The sequence below is a fragment of the Phoca vitulina genome, unplaced genomic scaffold (genome assembly GCF_004348235.1).
Source record: "Phoca vitulina isolate PV1807 unplaced genomic scaffold, GSC_HSeal_1.0 scaffold18, whole genome shotgun sequence".
Lineage (NCBI taxonomy): Eukaryota > Metazoa > Chordata > Mammalia > Carnivora > Phocidae > Phoca > Phoca vitulina.
Window position 1 is genome coordinate 10,305,233 of NW_022589721.1, and position 23,685 is coordinate 10,328,917.

Here is a 23,685-nt window from a genome sequence, read left to right on the forward strand (position 1 = left end):
AGGTTTTCTATTAAGGAGCCTTTAACAGAAAATTATTGTATTACTAACTCCTTCAATATTGCCAAAATTACACTTAAAATTAAACCTTTGTGTTTGTAGTGTTTTGAACTATGAATTAAGTTGCCAAGATAAAAATACTCGACTATTGTGAAAGCACCTTAGAAAAATAATGATTTCTACTAGCACAATGGAGGAAAAAAGTCTTAGAATGCAGCCTCCCCTGCTACACAAAAGATAGTTCAGAAATGTATTGGGTAGAAAATAGTGTTAAAACTGCAATGATGTGTCATTATTTAGGATATAAAAAAAGAGAAAATATTTTTACTCAGTTGTTTGTTAAGGGATATTTTTTCTAGTGAGAAAGATAGCACTAAGATGAAATGTTTGATTTAAAACTTTCCCCACATGCAAACTATTAACCTTTATACTAAAGCAATTCTACTTTATATATGGTCTCCAGTATGCTCTTTAAACATATCATATTTTGAATTATTATGTGCTTTAGAAAGTAACCACCCCTGCTACTGTATCTGTATCTGTATTTGTGTATCTCTTAGGATGATTTTAGATCTGGTGTGATGCATTCTGGTAATATGGTCCTGGGGAGGTGAGTTGAAATCTGATATGCTATTCCTATAGGGAGGAAGGGGCTCTTCCCTAAAGGAGGTGCAACTTCATTGTCAAATCCCATAAAAAAAAATTACAAGTCCATGACCTCCATCTGAAACCTTCAGGAATAGAGTATTTTTATCATCAGAATTTATAAATAAAAAAGGAACACATGCAGATTCTGTACATTTTTAACACCATCAGCGGAGCCTGTGGTACACCAAATTATCAGACAATATTTGCATAATGAAACATGAGTACCCACACTATGTGGGATAAATAAAGGTTATTAGTGGCCTCCAATTAGTTCAGGTCAGGCTTTGATGCCAAATTAGTTTGTTCCACCTTCTAGATAAAAGCTTTAGTTTCAAGAGCTTCTTAGTTTTCTTTTCTGTGGTTTTAGGGATTATGGATTTGTGGGACTGGAAAGGCTGGTTTAGAATGAAAGATGCAAACTCTTGTCTCTTAATAGACCTTTTCTCTTGACTAACTTGTGGAGAAGACAGATGACCAGGTTATTTTCTAGCAGAGCAAACAGGGTGGAATCTGCGATGCCTGAATCTTGAATCAGACCTTATTTCCTGTTACTTTCATTTTGTTCGTTTTGTTAATGTCTAACCCCATAATGGTTTCATGGTCTCATCTCCTAAGAAGATTTAAGGGAAAGATTTTCCTCTGTTCAGGTACCGCAATGAAACATGAAAGCCTACTCATTCTAGCATTTTATTATATATTAATGATTATTAAGACGGTGACTCTCAGAACAGGATTTGAGATAACAGGATAAACTGTATCTTCCTTCCTGGTGATTCTTCTTCCATTTCCATCCTAGAGAATTTTGGTTTGACTCTATTAGACTGGGCGGTGGTCCTTTTATAGTGCCATCACTTACCTTCATAATATACTTTAAACCCATGAGCGCTAACTGCAAAATCACTGGTCAAACGTAGTGAGAACACAGATTTGGTACTCGTCACTGGCGGTGGCAGATGGAATCCTGTTAACCTAAAAACATAAATGGAATTAATTGTTAGTATTATAGACATTTTACCTAATAGAGTTGAAAGAGCATTAAAAGTCATTTTATTGGGGCGCCTGGGTGGCTCAGTCGTTAAGCGTCTGCCTTCAGCTCAGGTCATGATCCCAGGGTCCTGGGATTGAGCCCCACATTGGGCTCCCTGCTCCGCGGGAAGCCTGCTTCTCCCTCTCCCACTCCCCCGCTTGCGTTCCCTCTCTCTCTGTGTATCTCTCTGTCAAATAAATAAATAAAATCTTTAAAAAAAAAAAAAGTCATTTATCATATCCCTAAGCTTTGTATAAGTAGGTGTGTATGTGTGTGTGTGGGTGGGTGGGTGTGTGTGTGAGGGTTTATAAACAAATTTATCACATATTGATTAAAAGTCACTCATCAAAAACAATTACTGTAGGTATATATAAAGTTATTTACATACATGTGACTGTGCATAACTATTTATCATATCTATTACATATATCATCTCTATGAAAATACTGATTAATTTAGACTTTGGGAGATGAGTTGTGAGAGTATGTGTTTTTAGTATCTTTTGCTCCTTATTTTAACAATTGAATATTCAGAAGGTATTTTTGTCAAATAAATAATTTTCCTGATAGTTTATTTATTTTTTTTTAAAGATTTTATTTATTTATTTGAGAGAGAGAATGAGAGACAGAGAGCACGAGAGGGAAGAGGGTCAGAGGGAGAAGCAGACCCCCCACTGAGCAGGGAGCCTGATGCGGGACTCGATCCCAGGACTCCAGGATCATGACCTGAGCCGAAGGCAGTCGCTTAACCAACTGAGCCACCCAGGCGCCCCTTCCTGATAGTTTAGAATATATTTACACAGTGGGGAGTTTTTATTAAAATTTAATATTAAAGGAAGAGATGTGATCTAAATAAATCTTGAAACTGAAAAGTCTACAAATGATGTGATTTTGTTTTATTAGATTCTAAACTTTCAATAAATTCAATTAAATTTAATAGTTGCAGATTACTTTGGTTATATTTCATTTTTAAAAAGATTTTATTTATTTATTTGAGAGAGAAACTGAGTGTGTGAGAGAGAGAGAGAGAGACAGAGCACGAGGGGGGAGGGGCAGAAGAGAAGCAGACTCCCCGCTGAGCAAGGAGCCAGATGTGGGCTCCAGTCCCAGGACCCCAGATCATGACCTGAGCCAAAGGCAGTTGCTTAACTGACTGAGCCACCCAGGCACCCCTATACTGCATATTTTTATAAAACAAATATTTGTCTGACATTTTTTACCATAATTTATTACGTATTTTGCAAATAACTTATTGCATATAGTTACAAGATTGATTATACAATTGATTTACAATTGATACTTTGTCTAAACTAGAAAAAAGAAATTAAAAATTAAAAAAACCACATACACAGGATATAATTTTACTAAAACTAATGAAATACATAATTTTTAATTTTTCTATGAATTAACATTTATGTTATTTATTTTCTCATTTTTATTATTAATATAATAAGAATTAGTAATTTTATGCAATGGAATTATACTATTTTTTATATACTTGCTATTTTTGCCCAACATTGCACATGTAGGATTAATCTACATTGAAATTACCATATATTTCAATGCTAGATAGCAATAATTCTCATTTGTCTCAGGTGTGTTTATACTCTAAAAATTATTAAGAACCCCCAAAAGATTTTGTGGGCTAGATTTATCAATAAATACCCTATTTAAATTAAAACTGAGAACAATTTTTTACATGTGCATTTATTAATTTAAAAATAACCAGGATAGGCACATTGCATGTTAACATAAATCATATTTTAATTCAAAATAATTATCTTTTCCAAAACAAAAATGACAAGAATGTATTGTGTTCTGTTCTTGAAAATCTATTTAGGGGCACCTGGGTGGCTCAGTTGGTTAAGTGGCTGCCTTTGGCTCAGGTCATGATCCCAGGGTCCTGGGATCGAGCCCTGCATCAGGCTCCCTGCTCACTTGAGAGCCTGCTTCTCCCTCTCCCTCTGCAGCTCCCCCTGCTTGTGCTCTCTCACTCTTTTTCTCTCTCTATCAAAGAGATAAATAAAAATCTTTAAAAAAAAGAAACAAAATCTATTTAATATCTGGCCTATTAACAGAAATCAGTTGGATTCTCATATCTACTTTTTTTTTAAGATTTTATTTATTTATTTGACAGAGAGAGAGACAGCGAGAGAGGGAACACAAGCAGGGGGAGTGGGAGAGGGAGAAGCAGGCTTCCCGCAGAGCAGGGAGCCTGATGCGGGGCTTGATCCCAGGACCCCGGGATCATGATCTGAGCTGAAGGTAGACGCTTAATGACTGAGCTACCCAGGCGCCCCTCATATCTACTTCTTTATTCAGTATTTTACAATATGTTATTTTGGTTGATGGGTATGAAGAACTCTGGCCTCACATATGTAGTTGGAAAAGGGAAGAGAATTCTAATGGCTTTTGCAGATAAGTGGATACTCTTCTTTGATACTACACAAAAACTTTACAAGTTAGTTGCAATGTTGAATTCAAACCATATCAATTAATTTTTATACTCTGTGGCATTAAAATTCATTGCTTCACCTTGTTTCTATAATGGGTCCTTTTTATCCATGCAATTTTTAACATGTATTAGTAATTTGGAATATATTCGTTCACTGAGTTAGATCTTCCAAATGTTGATACATTTTATTATAAAGTATCAAAAAATCACATTTTTGTTTGTTTTTTGTTTTTTTTTTAAAGATTTTATTTATTTATTTGACAGAGAGAGACAGCGAGAGCAGGAACACAAGCAGGGGGAGTGGGAGAGGGAGAAGCAGGCTTCCCGCGGAGCAGGGAGCCCGATGTGGGACTCGATCCCAGGACCCTGGGATCATGACCTGAGCTGAAGGCAGACGCTTAACGACTGAGCCACCTAGGCGCCCCTAAAAAATCACATTTATTTTTATTGCTACTGATCTCATTAGAAAAATCTTTAAACTTGGGGAAGATCTAAAACTTACAGTAATGGATTGAAGTTTTCCAAAATTCTAATTTTTTACTTGGAAACTAGATTTTGTCATAGACAACAAATCCTGTCAATTGTGTTCCCTTGAAATAACAATTCAGGTTCAGTGTGTGTGTGTGTGTGTGTGTGTGTGTGTTGGAAAAAATATATAACAAATACCCAAGTTTGACTAACTGTAGTTTATGTTAGTCATTCGAGTAAAAAGAATGTTCCATGAAAATGTGGCCAGTCCAGCTGACAACTCAATTATGCAACTGTTTTTCCTTGGAACAACCATCATATTTTGGTAGGCATAAGAAGGTTCTATGTTTTTTTGTTTCTTGTTTTTTTTTTTATTTTTTGCATACTTTCCATTTTGTTACACAGGTCATTTAAAAGAGGGGAATTACAGGGTAGACATTTAATGAAATAACTATAGCATCAACAGGAATATTCTTAAGTACAATGGATTTTTTTTTCCACACTGAAAGTGTGTGGCAGTGATGAATACAATGACTAATGACTATTTGTACAGTTTGAGGTCACTAATTACGAGGTTTTCAGGCACCAGCAGTTTTACTCACCATTACTTTTGTACCCTGAGGACAAATGTCAACACAATGAAAATGGTGTGAATAATGTCTCAGTGTTATTATGGAAACAGTTTTGATCTTGTGGACCCCCTAAAAATGTCTCAGGACCTTCAAGGATCCACGGATCACATTTTGAGAACCACTGCTATATAGGAATCTATGGCAATAAATATACCACACTAAATTTATACATTCTATTGTTGATGGACATTTGGGTTGTTTATAATTTGCGTTTTCATCATTCTTGCAAAAGTTCACTTGTACACACTTATCTGGCAGTTCCTCTAGGGTTTATAAGTATTTAAAGCTGTAAATTTTCCTCTTTTTGCTGCATAAGCTACATGATTTCCTATTTGGCTCATGGTTAGAAGTATATCTTTTAAATTATAAACCTATGAGTTGCTTTAGTTATGTCTTCTTACCAATGTATATCTCATTTGCATTGCAATTAGATAACATTTTCTGTATGAATTTAATCCTTTGAAATTCTTGAGATTTGCTTTATGGGTCCGATATTGTATTTCTTTTTTAATGCATGCCTAGTTTTCTTATAAAGGAAAGCATATTATTTTTCTATTCCTAATCCAAATTACCACAACCTTAACACCATTATTAATTATCTCATAGTTACACAGGTCTTGGTAGAGCATAGCTCAGCTGGTTCTCTGCTTTGAGCCTCATGAAGCTGAAATCAAGGTGTTAGCTGGGCTGCATTGCTTCTAGAACCTTGGGAGCAGAATTTGCTTTCACTTCCCAATTTATAAGACTGTTGCCAGAATTAAATTCTATGCAGTTGTAGGACTAAGGTCCTGTTTCCTTGCCGGCTGTTGACTTGGGGTCATTCTCAGGTATTAGAGATTGCTTGCATTTCTCAGTTTGAGACCTCGTTCCTCCATCTTCAGAGTCAGCAAGGGCAGTCCAAGTTCTCGTTCTGTAATTCTCTTTGGTCTTTCCCTCTACCTCATCCTTCTGCTGCTGCCTCTTCTGCCTCCAGATGGAGAGAGTTCTCAACTTTTCCATGCTCATGTAATTAAATTGTGTTCAAATTGATAATTCAGATATCTTCTATTATAACATCTGTCTCAATTCCATTTGCCAAGTTATTTTTGCCATGTGATATATTCACAAGTTCTTAGAGAACCATTATTCTGGGATCTTTCTGGCTCCTATAATGGGTATTTATCATTGGCTAGGAACAGTGTTCAGTGTATCTTTTAGATAAATTTGTTAATCATGTTCAAGTGTTCTCTGTGCTGACTATATTTTTAAAATCTGATCTACTAGTTACTGAAAGAGATATGCTAAAATCTCACAAGAGGATTATAGATTTTTATATTTTTCCTTGTAGTTATGTCCATTTTAAAATATACTTGGGGGTTACATTAATAGGTGTACACAAGTTTAAATTATTATATTTCCTGGCAAATTGAACATTTTATTTTTTATGAAGTGCTACCCTATTTTGTTTCTTTTGGGGAGGGGTGCAGAGGGAGAGGGAGAGAGAGAATTACTTAAGCAGGTTCCATGCCCACACAGAGCCTGATGTAGGGCTCGATCTCACGACCCTGAGATCATGACCTGAGCTGAAATCAGGAGTCAGATGCTTAACTGACTGAGCCACCCAGGTGCCCCTAATCTATGTCTAATAATGATTTGATCTTAAACTTTATCTTATCTGGCAGTAATAAATCTAAAACTTAATTTAGTAGAATTAGTCTAGGACATCTTTTAACTTTCAACCTTTTGGTATCCTTATTTTTTAAAAATATGTCACTTATGACCAGAATATACTAGGCTATATTTTTATATACATAAAACATTATACTTTTATAAATTAATTATATAATATTGGTCTTTTTGTTTACAAATATGTTCAATAAACTATAACTTACAGAGGATTACAACAAATCAAAACTGTACATACTGCTGAATTTTCACAAATTAAATATTTCAGATCAAGAAATAAAACACTGCAAGAAATACTGAATGTCTGCTTATGTTTCCTCCCATTCATTACTATCTCACCCCTCCCCAAAGATAACCACTCGCCTGACTTCTAGCTAAACAAATTAATTTTGCATGTTTTAAAGCTTTATATAAATGAAATTGTAGATAATGAAATTATTTCACTGACTTCTTTTACTCAGCATTATGTTTGTACTATTGTAGTAGTAGTATGGAAATTAACTTTCATTACTATATAGGATTTCATTTTATACTTCAGTTTATTTAGCCATTCTACAGCTAGTGGATCCTTCTTTCTCCAGTTGGGTCTTTTATAAATAATACTGCCATAAACTTCTGTTTACATGCATACATACATATTTCTTTTAAAAAAAAAAGATTTTATTTATTTATTTGACAGAGAGAGACACAGCGAGAGAGAGAACACAAGCAGGGGGAGTGGGAGAAGCAGGCTTCCCACAGAGCAGGAAGCCCAATGCGGGGCTCAATCCCAGGACCCTGGGATCAATACCTGAGCCGAAGGCAGACACTTAACAACTGAGCCACCCAGGCGCCCCATACATATATACATATTTCTATTGGGAGTATATCTAGTGGTGGAATTGCAGGTTCATGGAGTAACTAATTAGTCATTAAATAACTTTCTAGATGTTTTAAAACTTCTTGATATGGGGCACCTGGGTGGCTCAGTTGGTTAAGCGACTGCCTCGGCTCAGGTCATGATCCTGGAGTCCCAGGATCGAGTCCCGCATCGGGCTTCCTGCTCAGCAGGGAGTCTGCTTCTCCCTCTGACCCTCCTCCCTCTCATATGCTCTCTCTCTCTCTCATTCTCGCTCTCTCAAATAAATAAATAAAATCTTTAAAAAAAAAAAAAAACTTCTTGATATGAAGATGTATAAATAAAATATTTCTCACTTTAAATGCTCATACTATTTTTTGACAAAAACAACCAAGAAATATTGTCAGGAAGGAAAAAAAAAGGATGAATGGTTTTGCAGCACACAAGAATTCTGAAAAACTACTTACATCATAACCTGCTATGATGTTGTGACTGTTACATTTGTACACCTAATGTTACATTTTGAGTGATGGCCCTCCAAAAATACCCAGGCTCTAGTCCCTGGAATTTTAAAATATTTCACCTTACATGACAAAAGGAATGTTATAGATGTGATTAAATTAGGATTTTAAGACTGGGAGATTAGCCTAGATTATCTGGATGGGTCCAGAGTAATCACAAGGGTCTTTATAAGAGGGAAACAGGACTAAGGATATACTATATGTTGGCTAATTGAATTTAAATTTAAAAAGGGGGGATATAAAAATTAATTAATTAATTTTTTAAAAAGGGAAACAGGAGGATTAGAGAGAGAGAGTATGAGATGGGATACCAGAGCAGAGGTTAGAGTGATGTGATTGCTGGCTGTGAAAATGGAAGAGGGATGTAAGCCAAAGAATGGCAAGCGGCCTCCACAAGCTGGAAAGGGCAAGGAACAGATTCTCTTCTAGAGCCTCCAGAAGGAAGACAGACCTGTCTACACCTTGATTTCAGCCCAGTTAAGCCCATTTTGGGCTTCAGTTTCCCAGACTGCCATATAACAAATTTATGTTGTTTAAACTACTAAATAATTTGTTGCCCCAGCAATAGGAAACCAACCCATAGCTGTCTTTTAGATTTGGAATATAGATTTTTTTAAAAGTGTTTAAAATATTAACTTATCCTATAAATGAAAACAGAACTCCTATAGAACCTAGTGACCACTCTAAGTTACTGAGACCCATGTTGATCTGCAACATGAGTAGATTCAAAGCCTACTAGTGCAAAATTTGACAGTAACTTTAAAAGAAAAATTTCTCTGTACAGGTGAAATATGCAATTTAACCCTCACATTAGAAGGCACAAGAGAATGGGAGAAATTAAATAACTTGATCAAGTTCATAGTAGAGCCAGGTCTAAAACTATGACTTATTGTGTCCCATTTTCTATTGAACATGCTGTTTATCCTGTCATTGTCTTTGACACACTGATTAAATCAAAATATTAAATATTTGAACTAATGTAAAAATAGACACACAATTATTTTACATGCAATCTCATTTTACACCCATTCGTGTATATTAAATAATCAATATTTTTAGACAATATTTAGGACACTGTACCATTTAAATTACCCAAGATGATAGTGAAGGGCAATGCAGAGTATGTTTTCCTTTTGTTGAAAACTAGTTTTCTGCAGTTATCTATAAATAATCAGCATGTAGTGACATGTTGCATAATGTAAGATTCTTTTCTTTTTCATTTCAATAAATAGGGAAGGATGTATGTTTTAGACTTATTTCCATGATAGTTGCATCATTATGTGGATTTTCACTAACTTGTTTTCCTCCCTCCTGTGATACATTGCTTGACTGATCTGAAAATAAACACTTTCAGTCATGAAGCCTATTAGTGATAGGCATACCTTGTTTTATTGAGCTTCTATTTTTTTTAACTTTGTAGATATTATGTTTGTTACAAATTGGAGGTTTGTGGCAATCCTGCATTGAGCAACTCTGTTGGCACTGTTTTTCCAACTGCATTTGCTCACTTAGTATCTTTGTGTCACATTTTGGTAATTCTTGCAATATTTCAAACTTTTTCATTATTATTATATTTTTCATGGTGACCTGTGATCATTGATCTTTGATGTTACTATTAGACCCTGTTACTATTAACTGACTTGCTGTAATCTCATGATAAAACTTTAGGGGATGAGGAGTTGCTTCTTATGGATGAGCAAAAAAATGGTTTCTTGAGGTGGAATCTACTCCTGCTGAAGATGCCATGAAGATTGTTGAAATGACAACAAAGGATTTAGAATATTGCATAATTAGTTGATAAAGCAGTGGCAGAATATGAGAGGATTGACTCCAATTTTGAAAGACGTTCTGCTGTGGGTAAAATGCTACCAAACAGCATTGCATGCTACAGTGAAATTCTTCATGAAAAGAAGAGTCAATTGACATGGCAAACTTCATTGTTTTCTTAAGAAATTGCCACAGCCACCCCAGTCTTCCGCAACAGCCACCCTGATCAGTCAGCAGCCATCATCATGGAGGCAAGACCCTACACCAGCAAAAATATTATGACTCACTGAAAGCTCAGAGATTGGTTAGCATTTTTTAGCAATAAAGTATATCTTAAGATATGTCCATTATTTTTACATAATGCTATTGCACACTCAATAGACTATGGTGTAGTGTGTAGACACAGCTTTTTTTTTTTAAGATTTTATTTATTTATTTGACAGAGAGAGCACACAAGCAGGGGGGAGCAGCACAGGGAGAGAAGCAGGCTCTTTGCTGAGCAGGGAGTGCAACATGGGGCTCGATCCCAGGACCCTGGGATCATGACCTGAGCTGAAGGTAGATGCTTAACCAACTGAGCGACCCAGGTGCCCCTAAACACAGCTTTTATATGCACTGGGAAACCAAAAAAAAAAAAAAAAAATACATTTGACTTGCTTTATTGCAATATTCACTTTATTGCAGTGGTCTATAACTAAACCTTCAGTGTTTCTAAGGTATGTCTTTTCTTGACAAGACTTCATTTATAAGTTAATATTTATGTGTGATTATTAAGCATCTGTCTTCTCTTTTGGACACTAATCTTTGTGAAGTCCTTGGAACTCACTAGTTTATCATCAGTGCTTTCATGCAGTACATATCATGTAAGAGGTCCCTCAATAAATAACTGTTAATGTAATGAATTAGGGTGGGTAGTAGGAGAACATGAACACCATCAGAACACTTTCTTTTTCAAACCAAAAACTGTGTTCTTGTAACAGTGTTCTCAAGAATCATAAGAATGTAAGGGGACTTCAACTGTTAAGAAAATTCAGATAGTCTATGTAGACATTCCTGTTTAGAAAGACTTATTTTTCACCATAATATTAACCTCAAAAGTTAAAGGAAGATCATATATCTTATGCACTTCTATTTGAAGTACCTTTCAGTTACTTTAAAACTATAGTTTTAAAATAAGTTTTAAAACTTATTTTTCAGGTAAAACTAGTATGATTTTTATTTTAATATGAATTACAAATTACAATATTTAAATATACATGTATTGCACTTGATCTTAACATGTTTTCTAGGTAATCTAAAAGCATAACATTTTATGGATAAACATGATCTTTTCCCATAGAGTCATTTGTACTGATTTGGGTACTTGTAAAATTTGGTGTTTTGCATATATTGATAGTTAAATTAATAAATTATCAATTGTATTTCCTCATATTGTTGTATGGTAAAACTGCATAGTGAATGACATTCTATGTTCCTTCGAAAAGAATACTAGAGTGTAACTCTATTTTCTCTGACTTATAACTGAAGAAATCACAGTTTAGAAATGATCAGTAAATAGTTTAAATTCATACTGTTGGTAAGCAGTGGAACAAAGATATAAACCCATAACTTCGAAGTCCAATCTATTTCTTTTCCCATGATGATTTTTCTCATAAGGAAAGTGATTTTTTTTCATGAGGGCAGGATGCGTATTTAATTCCTCTTTGTTTCCCCACAATGCCCATATAAATTTCTTAACAGATATTTAGAATAGATAAAAACATAATTTTACTCACATGATGGCTTTAAGTAGTTGAAACTGGTAAAAACTGTGTTACAGTTTTAAAGTCATTGAATTAAACACCAGGAACGTAATGTGGAACCACCATCTGTACTTGCTTGTGCATTCAGAGCAAATATCACTAGCAGTTAGCAAAGAAATTTCCCTAGTGGGAAAGCTAAGTAATATTAGTCAACAAATATTATCAGGGAAAATCCTTGAATCGTGCAATGTAAATTTCCTTCAGATATCATTTTTTAATAAAAGTTAAAAATTGAGGAAAATTGGCTGAGGATTGAAATGTATTAATTTCAATAGTGACTTTGTTTTATGCAATCACAATAAACAACATTTTCTCTCACCATAAATGTAGCACATAAATGCATGTAAACTCAGATTAAAGGACAATCATTTCCTCTTAAGAGACTTAGCTTCATGAAAAATTCATAACATTTCCTTTGTTTTTCACATTTCATTGTTATCTGGTGAATATTTGTCATGGACCAGGGCTAGTTAGCTTATAGCCATTTTTTCAATAGATTCTCTCGTGTGACAGGATGGCATACATGTTGGTTATTTTTACCTTACAATTAATAGTTTCCAATTTATAGCCTCTATTCTCCCTGCCCCCAATCACGCATACACCTCAATTATATTTTAGCATTATATTATTTGCTAGGCAAAACATTTATTAGAGGCTGTTGTATGTTTTAAAAATCATGCACTTCAAGTGAGTAATCCTGTTACTTCTCATGGCCCCTTGTAGATGAAAGCATTCTTTAAGCATTTCCTCTTACAAAGATTCAGGACATTAATGATGTTTAACACTGTAATAAGTAAATACTTTTAGGGAGAATTAAATAATGAACTTATAACTTTATATCAATGACTAATATGAAAAATACTAAAATAATTATTCAGTAATTAATGCAAAATTGAAATTTAAATTACAAGAAAGTCATTTATAATGCCAATGTATATGCTTTTTAAATAAGAGGCTGTTTATTTAAGAATTTTTAAAAAATTAATGGCAATTAATGTGCCATTTTACAGCTTAATATAATGGAAACCCTTAAAGCATCAAGGCTGATGGATAAGAGTGATACCTGTCTCATTACGTAAATAAGGTTATCAGCTCTTAACAGTGAGGTATTATTTCTAAGAGACTGAACATCAAGAATGACTGGATCTACACTATCTCTAACAATGTAATCAGTCCTCTTTAAACATAAACACACACACACATATGTGTGTGTATTTAATGTCCCTATCAGTCAGTTACAATATTTTAAACTTTCTCTAGTTAGAGAATAAATGTAAAAACCATATTTTTAAGTTAAAAGGCTATTAGGATATTACTGCTTATAATGAGATTGGGTGGAAACAGACATGGGGAGTGGAAAAAGACAAAGAGAGAGAGAGAACAAGCTTTATTTTAAAAACAAAGTGGTAATATTACCCCAAATCCCAGGAATTTGTGATGGTTAAATAAGAGAATTCATGTGGAATGGCATGGTATATTTTCTGGAATCTAAGAAATAGCCGCTTAGTGTTAGTTTCATTAGCACTATGACTCAAACCCACTTTCATTTGCATTCCATGTCATGCTTTGGCTAAGATAAATTGTATTATAACACCAGCATTATCATGGTAATTTCTCATTACTCACAGTGAGAAATTTGATATGAGTTATCTTACAATTTTACTTTGGTTATACAGTTCTTAAAAATGGTCCAGGTGATATACAGGGAATTCTTTGCTGAAGTGAACTGTTAATCTATTTAATTTCAAAATGAATGGGAAAACCACAGGAACAAGTAGATATTTAAAGTAATGACTGTTCTGTGAGAATAAATCATGCATATCCTATTGATATTGGGGTACATGAAGCACAGCACAATAATTCATGGTTATGTCAAGATGTCACTAATTGTAATATCAAAGGAAAAGATGGCTGTGGCAATATTCGAATAATTATATCATTTATTGGGAGTAAATGAGCTGAAACTTCTCTCAAATATAAAATTCCTGAAAAAGGCATCTTGTGTGAAAAAGGCAAATTCACAATGTTAGGAACATGCACCTAGGTATAGATCTAGATATGGAAATGAGTATAGATACTGATATACATATGGGTATGGTACGGATTGGGGTAGATATAGATATGACTATGAACATAGTAAAGATATAGCTAGAAAGGTAGTTGACTAGTATTCATTTCCACTCTTTTATATTCTTTCCACTGTATCAAAGTACCTGTAAATCTTGGAATTACGCTTGCCAGAATACATCTCTTGCCAGCACTGTTCTCTATTAGATTTTGCCACTTCCGTAAGATTTGGAATGTGAATTAAAAGTGTAAGTTATTATTATGTCTTGGCAGGTAGGTGCATGGAATTTAGCAGGTGTTAGAGGTGAGATTTTTCTGTCACCTTATCAGAATTCTTCTTTAAAGCAGATGATGTTACAAACAATTGAGCTCATCACGGGGTTTCCTACAGTTTCTGCAAATGTCTGATTTCCTGAAAGCTAGTGAATGTTCTCCATGACCTTCATTCCTCAACCTTAAATTCATTATTCTTGTTATTAAGTATTTTCTTTTTTTGTTATTAAATATTTTCATGCTTTAATTATTTCAGGATTTTTCCCTTATTTTCTAAACCCTAAAGATGCACAAATATTATAAAACCACTATTCCGGGAGAAAACTTTTTCTTCCCTCAAAAACATAGTTTGAGAATGTCATCAACTCACTGTATCTAGAGTTACTCCATTTATGTAAAACTCATTTTTACACCAGTCAGAATGGCTAAAATTAACAAGACAGGGAACAACAAATGTTGGCGAGGACGTAGGGAAAAGGGAACACTGTTGGTGGGAATGCAAGCTGGTACAGCTGCTCTGGAAAACAGTATGGAGGTTCCTCAGGATGTTAAAAATAGAGCTACCCTACAACCCAGCAATTGCACTCCTGGGTATTTACCGCAAAGATACAGATGTAGTGAAAAGAAGGAGCACATGCACCCCAATGGTCATAGCAGCAATGTCCACAATAACCAAACTGTGGAAGGAGCCGAGATGTCCTTCAAAGGATGAGTGGATAAAGAAGATGTCGTTCATATATACACTGGAATATTACTCAGCCATCAGAAAGGATGAATACCCACCATTTACATCAACATCGACGGAACTGGAGGGGATTATGCGAAGTGAAATAAGACAAACACAATTATCATATGGTTTCACTCATATGTGGAACATAAGGAATAGTGCAGAGGACAATAAGGTTGGGGGGTACTGAATGGGAAGAAATCAGAGAGGAGACAAACCATGAGAGACTCTGGACTCTGGGAAACAAACTGAGGGTTGCAGAAAGGGAGATGGGTGGGGGGATAGGGTATCTGGGTGATGGGCATTAAAGAGGGCATGTGGTATGATGAGCACTGAACTAATGAATCATTGAACATTATATCAAAAACTAATGATGTACTATATCTTGGCTAATTGAATTTAAATTTTAAAAAATCTGAAAATAAAATTAAAAAAAAAAAAAACAATAACATAAACTCATTCTTCCCAGCGACTTTGGATGAAACTTCAGGATCAACATTTTATCCAGGACCTATGCAATATATTACTAGAAAGTTTCTTCAGAATCCAGCATTTTCAATTTTTTCTCCATCTTGTGCAAATGTTGCCAAACTTTCATAATGTCCCTTCTTTCTGATATTTTATTATTTTATTTTATTATTTTATTTTTTGGTTCATTGAACTGCTTATCTTTAAAGCTATAAATGACCATAATTCCCCAAAGACAGTGTAGTTGAACTACTGAAAACACTTGAAGTACAATGCAGTTATAGTGGGCAATTAATGAATGCCAGACACTTAAATCTACTTTACAGTGTCCCCAACTTGCATAATCACCTGCAATTGTTAATGAATGTATTATTTCCCAATTTGGGGTTTTAAGAAGTGTTGAAGTTATGACTATAAGCTTGGATTCTAGAGTATACAACTGAAAATACATATTCTACTGCTTATCAGCAATTTGAGATTGGGTAAGGTATTTTATCCCAATAAACTATGGAATTATCCCATAGTTATATTGTGAGGATTAAGTGGGATAATGCTTGTAAAAATTTAGCACAGTGCCTAGCACATGCTAATGCTATTTTTACCATAATTTAGGTGATAAACCTACCCAGGGCTCATCTAATTAGCATAAAGACATTAAATGATAACTCTGGTGCTGGACTTCCTGGAGTAAATCTCAGTGTTGCCATTTGCTATTGTGTGACATTGGGCAGGTTACTTCTCTCCCCATCTGTTTTCTCACTGGCAAGATGTTAATGAAAATAGTTCGTACCCCTAAAGTTTTTGTCAGTTTTAAATAAGTTAATACATCACTTGGAATAATATCTGGCATTTAGCAGGTATTTGCTACTATTGCTGTTCATTCCTGATAACAGATGTGAGAATTAGAAAGTTCTTTCACAACCAATCAGAATTTTCTTCCTGTAGCACCCAATTATTGATACTTACAATTGACTTGGGTTATGTAACTAAGTGTAATTCTTCAAGTATGTGGTATTACGCTCTTCTAAATTGGGTTTTCCCCCCTCCAAGTTTAGCATTCTTAGGGCTTTTATTTTGGGTATAAAATTAGTCAAGACCCATTATATGCTGTTTGCTTAAAGTAAATGTAAGGCAGAACTATGAGCAAGAAAGAGATGAGAACATTTATTACATCCCCAGTCATTGATAAATCTTTGCAATTAGGAAGAGGGAAGGAGAGAAAAGGGAGGAAGAGATGGGATGAGACCATATGTGTCTTTAGAAACCTGAAATTCTTGACATTGAGTGAGGTGATCCTCCCCCCGTACCTGCTACCTTTTTCTTGGTACATTCCAAAGACCTCTAACAGGCAGTATTATACACATCTTATCATGTGAATTTTACTGTATTTCTTACGTTCCTCTATGTTCACTAAGAAAAAAAAAGGACTCTACAAATGTATTTTGTATTCTTTAATATTGACAATTGTTTGATGCATTTATCCAATACACATAGATAAGAGTTTAACTCAAAATTAATGGCTCATTCTGTTTCCCAGAAAGATATTATTGATTATCTCTCAGTTTAGCAAAACACAAAAATTATATGACATGTTCTTTATCTATAAAACATATTAGAAGTATGGGATTTTGTTTGTCTATTTTTTCCAGGTATTAATGGTTTGTTCTTAAAAGAGAAATGACCACACATTTAATCAATGTCCCTACAGAGATATATAATATAGATATACGTGTTCTATGTTCTATATTTGATATAGTCCAATGATGAAGACAAATTAAAATTTTATTTAACCTAAAATGGCTTTGGGAAAGATTTTGAGATTCTACATTACTCACCAGTTTTATGGACTTAGATATAGCATTAAATTGTACACAAAGTAAATAAAGCATTGCAGTTGGAGCGTTTTAAATAAAGCTTTATGCTGGTAATGATTAAAGATGTTTTGATAAAGATACTATATAATTTAACCTAGATATTCTAAAACTTAGAAAAGTAGGGGCTCTTTTTCAGAACAGGTTTGGTTCTGTTTTTAAATCAGTATTTTGTCTTCAAAGATATTGAATAGAAGCAATTGAGAATATAACTACTCTAACAGAGTGTACATAACCATTAATTTTACCCATTGTGCTCAACATCACTTTCTTATAAATTTTCACAACTGTCTTTGAGGTGATTATCTCTTTATATATGTACATATATACACACAACTGGTGAATGACATAGCCTTTTGAAAACATTCTCTAATGATTTTAGGTTAAATAAAATTATAATCTGTCTTCATTGGAATACATCATAAAGAAAATATTAATATGAGAATGCAGTGACATAGAACATATGTGCAGTCATTTCTCTACCTAATTAATTAGTGTATTTGGACATGATTTATGAACTAATTTAGTGTTATCAAATAATAATTTTATGTCAAATGCAAAATCATCAGTCCATTAATCGATTATTTTAAAATAATCGTGATTCAGATCCAAACATTTTAAATTGGACAATTGTTTAAAATTAAATATTAAATTATGTCTATATTGTTTTAGACTGTCTTACCGTATATAAGGTATTTTTTAAAAATCACTCTTACAGTATCAAAACAATTGTAAAATTTTATACTTCATAACACTGAAGATGATTAAATCCAATAAATATTAGCAAATATAATTAGAAAATTGTATAAATATTCTGTTTTATTTTAGAAATAATGTCTTTATGTATCTTGATGTTCCAAGTTTAATATCCTAGGGACTCTTAAGTAAACTCTACACTCAACATGGGGCTTGAACTTACAACCCTGAGATCAGGAGTTGAATGCTCTACCAACTGAGCCAGCCAGACACCCCAATATCCTAGGCCTTCTTGAATGGTATTTACTAACATGAAAAATAACAGTCAATGATATTTTAAAAAACTAACAACTTATATAATTTCATTTTAATAAAAATGGAAATATGACTTGAAGTTGCACTAGATATTGCACTATGTCTCCTGTTTACCTGTTTTAAACATAAAAGTGTCCTGTAGTATGTGTTTTTTTCTGTTACCAATAAGTTAATATTACAATATTAAAATTGATTAGAACAAAGTAACACCAGAATATTGCAATCATTTAACATTTCCTTGATAATTATGAGAGGAACTCATTGGGACAATAGAAGTATTTTATTTTTAACATGAATTGGAGGAGAATGCTTGAGAATCACATTCCTTTTTTTTTTTTTTAAGATTGATTTATTTGGGACTCCTGGGTGGCTCAGTCGGTTAAGCATCTGCCTTCGGCTCAGGTCATGATCCCAGGGTCCTGGGATCAGGCCCATGTGGGGCCTGCTCAGCAGGGAGTCTGCTTTTCCTTCTCCCTTTGCCCCTCCCCCTGCTCATGCTCTCTTTCTCTCTCAAATAAATAAATAAAATCTTAAAAAAAAAAAAATGACATTACTCTGGAATGGCTATAGTGTTTTCCACATAGAAATGTAGGGTAATATTAAACATTCTACTTCTAATTGAGTATTATACCTTAAAATAGAATATAAGTATATAAAATAGATTTCAGATCTACATACTAATCTCCATTCCCATTAACTCTGTTTAAATTTGGATCTTCATTTTCTTTTATCTAAACTCTTTTGATAGACTCTTATCATGAAGTCCTTTTGCTTTTAGTCTTACCTCCCTGTGATCTTAATGTTTACTCCACAGTGTCCTAAAATGACAATTTATAAATATTTGATTATGGTGTACCACCTTATTTTGCTACTTATAATCCTTTAATAACTATTTTTTTTAAGATTTTATTTATTTATTTGACAGAGAGAGAGACAGCAAGAGAGGGAACACAAGCAGGGGGAGTAGGAGAGGGAGAAGCGGCTTCCCATGGAGCAGGGAGCCCGATGTGGGGCTCGATCCCAGGATCCTGGGATCATGACCTGAGCCGAAGGCAGACACTTAACAACTGAGCCACCCAGGCACCCCAACACTTAATCACACATTGGATGAAGTCCATACCATTAGCTTTCCAAGCTAGTGTTTTTTGTGTTTTTCAAATTTAATACCTGTGCAAAATGCTCCATCCATTGTAACCATTTTGCAAGTAACCCCTACAAGGAGGGAAAAAAAAACAAAGCAAGCAAACAAAACCAAAGGAAAGCAAAAAATAACTGGAATGGGTCAGTTATTTATTGGTTGTTTGTCATTCCCATACCCTTTCTTTCATACTCTGCTCAGTTATCTATGCCAACTGCCTTTCTTATGGGTTCTGAGTATTAGGAGGCAAGGTGAAAGATAAGAAATAGAGGGGAGAGGAGAGAAGGCATATTCCGCCTTTCTTTCTCTTCCTTTTGTTTCTGGAGAAACTATGGAAGTGGTTGCATTGCTTTGATGATCCCAGCTTTTATCCTAGCAGCAGTCCTTTCTTGGCAGTTCTAGTAGTGGCCGTGTGGTTCTCCTCTATGGGGGCAGCATCTGCTGGGTGGCTTACCCCCTTGGCTCCAGTGCCCACTAAATCCACCTCCTTCCATGGTAATAGCACTGTGCACAGCACAGCAGTCAGTATGTTCTGCATTCAGGAAATCCCAGCCCCTTCCTTCCCCCAACTCCCAGGTAAATAGTCTCTGGACTGCTTCTCCTTCTGCCTGGTTTTGCTCTTCAAGCCTTTTAAAACTAGTTCCGTGTATTAATGGCCTTCTGTTTGTTTTCCCAGTTATATCCTGCCTGATAGGAGGGAAGGAAAGAAGGAAGGAAGGAAAGAAGGGAGGAAGGAAGGAAAGAAGGAAGGAAGGAAGGAAAGAAGGAAGGAAGGAAGGAAGGAAGGAAGGAAGGAAAAGGAAAGAAGGAAGGAAGGAAGAAAAGAAGAAAAAAAAGAAAGAAAAGAAAGAAAAGAGGCTATTCCTAAGTAGAAAATGATTTTCTAATTTTTTTCACAAAAGAGACAGGAAGAAGAATGCGACATTAAATTAATAAACAAATACATTATTTTCCATTTTTACACTACATTATTGATCATAAAATTAGATCACTCTTTTATTATTATTTTTCTTGGGTAAAGACATTTCTATATATGATGTGCTATCTTCATTGCAACTGAATTTATGTTTATGTAGTCTTAATTTTGAATAATGTTTTACTCACTGTACTCTGTGAACTATTAGATACATTTTGTTGCTATAATGTCAAATTAAATGTGATATCACCACGTGTACATGCATGGCTAAATTAATTTTAGCTAACAAGGATAATCATATTACCTTGAAACATCAAATTAAACATGCTTTCAAAATTAAAATATTTATGTCAGAAAAATGCTTTATTTAGCTGCTTTTATGCCAAAAAGCAGAACTATTTTAGCTAATGAAATATTAAGTGCTACCAGTTATTAAGTTTTCACTATTTAAGTGTTCACCATATATTATATCGTTATTACCATGACCTATATGGCTGTATATGACTTTATTTTTATTATTCCATTTTGCAAACAGAGAAATGAGTGCAAAGAGAAATTGCTGGTTAGAAGACACATTGTTAGTAAAATGAAAACCAAAAATTAAGCCCATGTTCTTTTTGCTAGTCTATGGGGACTCTTAGTTAACTTGGTAAATTTTTAACAAATTGATCAGTTTTTCCAAATTAATCTGACAAGTTTTTGTTAGTACTTAACTTGAAAGTGCGTACTTAAAATTAATCCATGTATCTGGCAATTATACAACCACATTGTCCTGAGTAGCTTCAGTGAGGTAACAAATCAAATTCAGTGATTATTAACAGAAATAGGAAAAGAGGAAATATAGAAAGCTCATATTGACTATTATTTTAAGAAACTTAGGTGTGAACCAGTTACTGAGTTAATATTTTATACATTTAATTCACAACACACTGTGAAGATGGCCTTTTTGTACTCTTATTTTCCATAAAATTTAGAGAAGCGGTTTGCTCTCCTATTTTTTTGGTGGAAGAATTAGAATTCAACAAAGGTCTGTCTGACTCTAAAATACATGTTCTTTCTACCACCACAATTTAAACATAAGGTGGAAGATGAAGAAAAGAAAGACATTTGAAATTTAATATTGGAAGCAGAAAATACCTTCCTGTCAAAAGACATTAAGATGAAAATAACCCTGTTCAAAGAGTCTAAAATGAGGTTGAAACGAATTATATAAAATACAGCTAAAAGTATTATAAATAGATTAAGAAGCTTGAAAATATATGTAAAAATAGACAGTAGGAAACTAATGCAATTCCCCCCAACTTCCAAATGATGTCATAAATTATCATAAATGTCATTATTATAAAACTATAATATTTAAGTCAGTGTGGTATTAGTTTAAGGGTTAACAAATAAACCAGTGAAATAGAATAGAGACTAGACACAATACCACACATAAATACCTACTTGATTTGCAATAAGCTGAGGTACAGTAAAGATTTATTTTCTATATACAGTGCTGAGTCAAGTATATACTCATATAGAAAAAAAATGAGAACAACAAAAAACATAAACCTTGTTCTCTACTTCATACCATACACAAAATCAATTCTCTATAGATGGTGTATCTAAATGTTAAAAAGTAATAATAAATAACATATCAGGAAATATCTTTGTGACCTGGAATAAGCTAAGATTTTTAAATTGAAACACAAAAGGATTAATAATAAAGAAATTACTTAATAGATTACACTACATTAAGAACATCTTTTTTTTTAAAGATACAATTAAACTGAAAAGTCAAGGCATATAGTGATGGAACTCTTACCAAGAATATATATAGAATCCCTACAAATTGTTAATAAATGAAGCAAAAAGCCCACAAAAAGGATGGGCAAAGACTTGAGTCGCACATTATATAACAGGATATCCAAATGACCAATAAGCATATAAAAAATGTTCAACACTGTTAATCAGTAGGAAAATACAGATTAAAACCAGGATGCTAATGCTACTAAAAACAGTAGATCAAATAAAAATAAAATAGCAGACAATACCAAGTGTTGACAAGGATGTAGAACAATTAAACTTTCAAACACAGTTTGTAAGTAGTACAACTAATTTGGAAAAATGTTTTGGCATTATCTCTGAAGAGAAAATTGTGCATCTAGCTATATAACCAAGAGAAATGTTTAAACATGCTCATGAGAGTACATGTATAAGAATGATTATAGCAGCACTATTCACAATAACTGCAAACTGGTAACAATCCAAGTATTCATCAATAAGAGAACAAATAAACTTACATATACTCATAAAATGTGAAACCATAATAGCAGTGAGAATAAACTACAACTGCACACAATAATGTGTTTGAATTTCACTAACATTATATTGAACAAAAGAAGCTGTAGGAAAAGATCACCTAATGCATCTTTCCATGTATTTACACTTAAAAAACAAGCAAAATTAGTATCTCCTGTTACACGTTAGGGGAGTAGTTACCCTGAAAGGAGGGGAAGGCTTTTGTGATTGGAAGGGGGCAATGTTCTTTTTTTTATCATAGTGTCAATTTCATGGATGTATTCCTTTGATATAATTCATCAAATTCAAAACATTTAATTTGGGCTCTTATGTGTATGTTCTTCAATAAAACATCTTAAAACATAGCATACAAATGAAAATAAACACCAGGGGGAAAAAATGTCATAATAAGGAAGGGAGCATTTAGTGATTTTTTTTTCCTAGCAGAAAAGGAGGTTCCAATTGTCTATGAAGTGGAAGAAATGTTCTTTATTGAGGTCTATAGTACAAGAAGAAAACATAATATATATACGTATATTAGCACACTGTATGGAAGTGTATGTTGGAATTAGCTCATAGAACATATCAAAGTTAACTAAGGGAACTGAAATGTGTGAAATTTGCCTAACAATTTGATGCAATAGTAAATCAGATAGGAAAGATATACTAGTCCAGTAAATCATCCCAAGAGAATATTAAGTTTAATCTGGACAATTTAATGAAATTAAGGTATTATTTATTTGAACTTTGAGTATAGTTATAGTCATCTTTTACCTACTCACTGGGAAAATATTATTGAATATTTACAGCATATTGGTATTACATTAAATATCAGAGATGTAAAGACAAATATAGTCTCCCTTAACCACAAAGACTTCAAACCTATTCGAGACCAACATTATACCAATTGTTTTAATATCCATTTTTGTACATTCTTGGTAAATAACTTTTATTTTTAAACAACTATAGAATCTTTTGTGATGAAAATTTATTTTTGTTTTTTGTAACGTGTACTTGATCGACCTACAAAATTTTAGTCCTAAATTTTACAGAGAAATGTCAATTTTTGGCTAATTATAGCATGCAAAAATTTAGATGTGACAGTAAGCAGA

The 23,685-nt window shown here is 33.7% G+C and overlaps 1 protein-coding gene across 7 annotated transcripts in view; it reads right to left on the bottom strand.

Annotated features, from left to right (window-relative positions):
* CSMD3 (CUB and Sushi multiple domains 3) overlaps window positions 1-23,685 on the bottom strand; it is a 1,192,082-nt gene that overhangs the window by 1,008,109 nt on the left and 160,288 nt on the right. For all 7 annotated transcript variants that reach the window (XM_032415697.1, XM_032415696.1, XM_032415695.1 and 4 more), the window contains exon 3: window positions 1,502-1,614. In XM_032415697.1, the coding sequence (XP_032271588.1) occupies window positions 1,502-1,614 (113 nt within the window). The remainder of the gene's footprint in view (window positions 1-1,501; window positions 1,615-23,685) is intronic.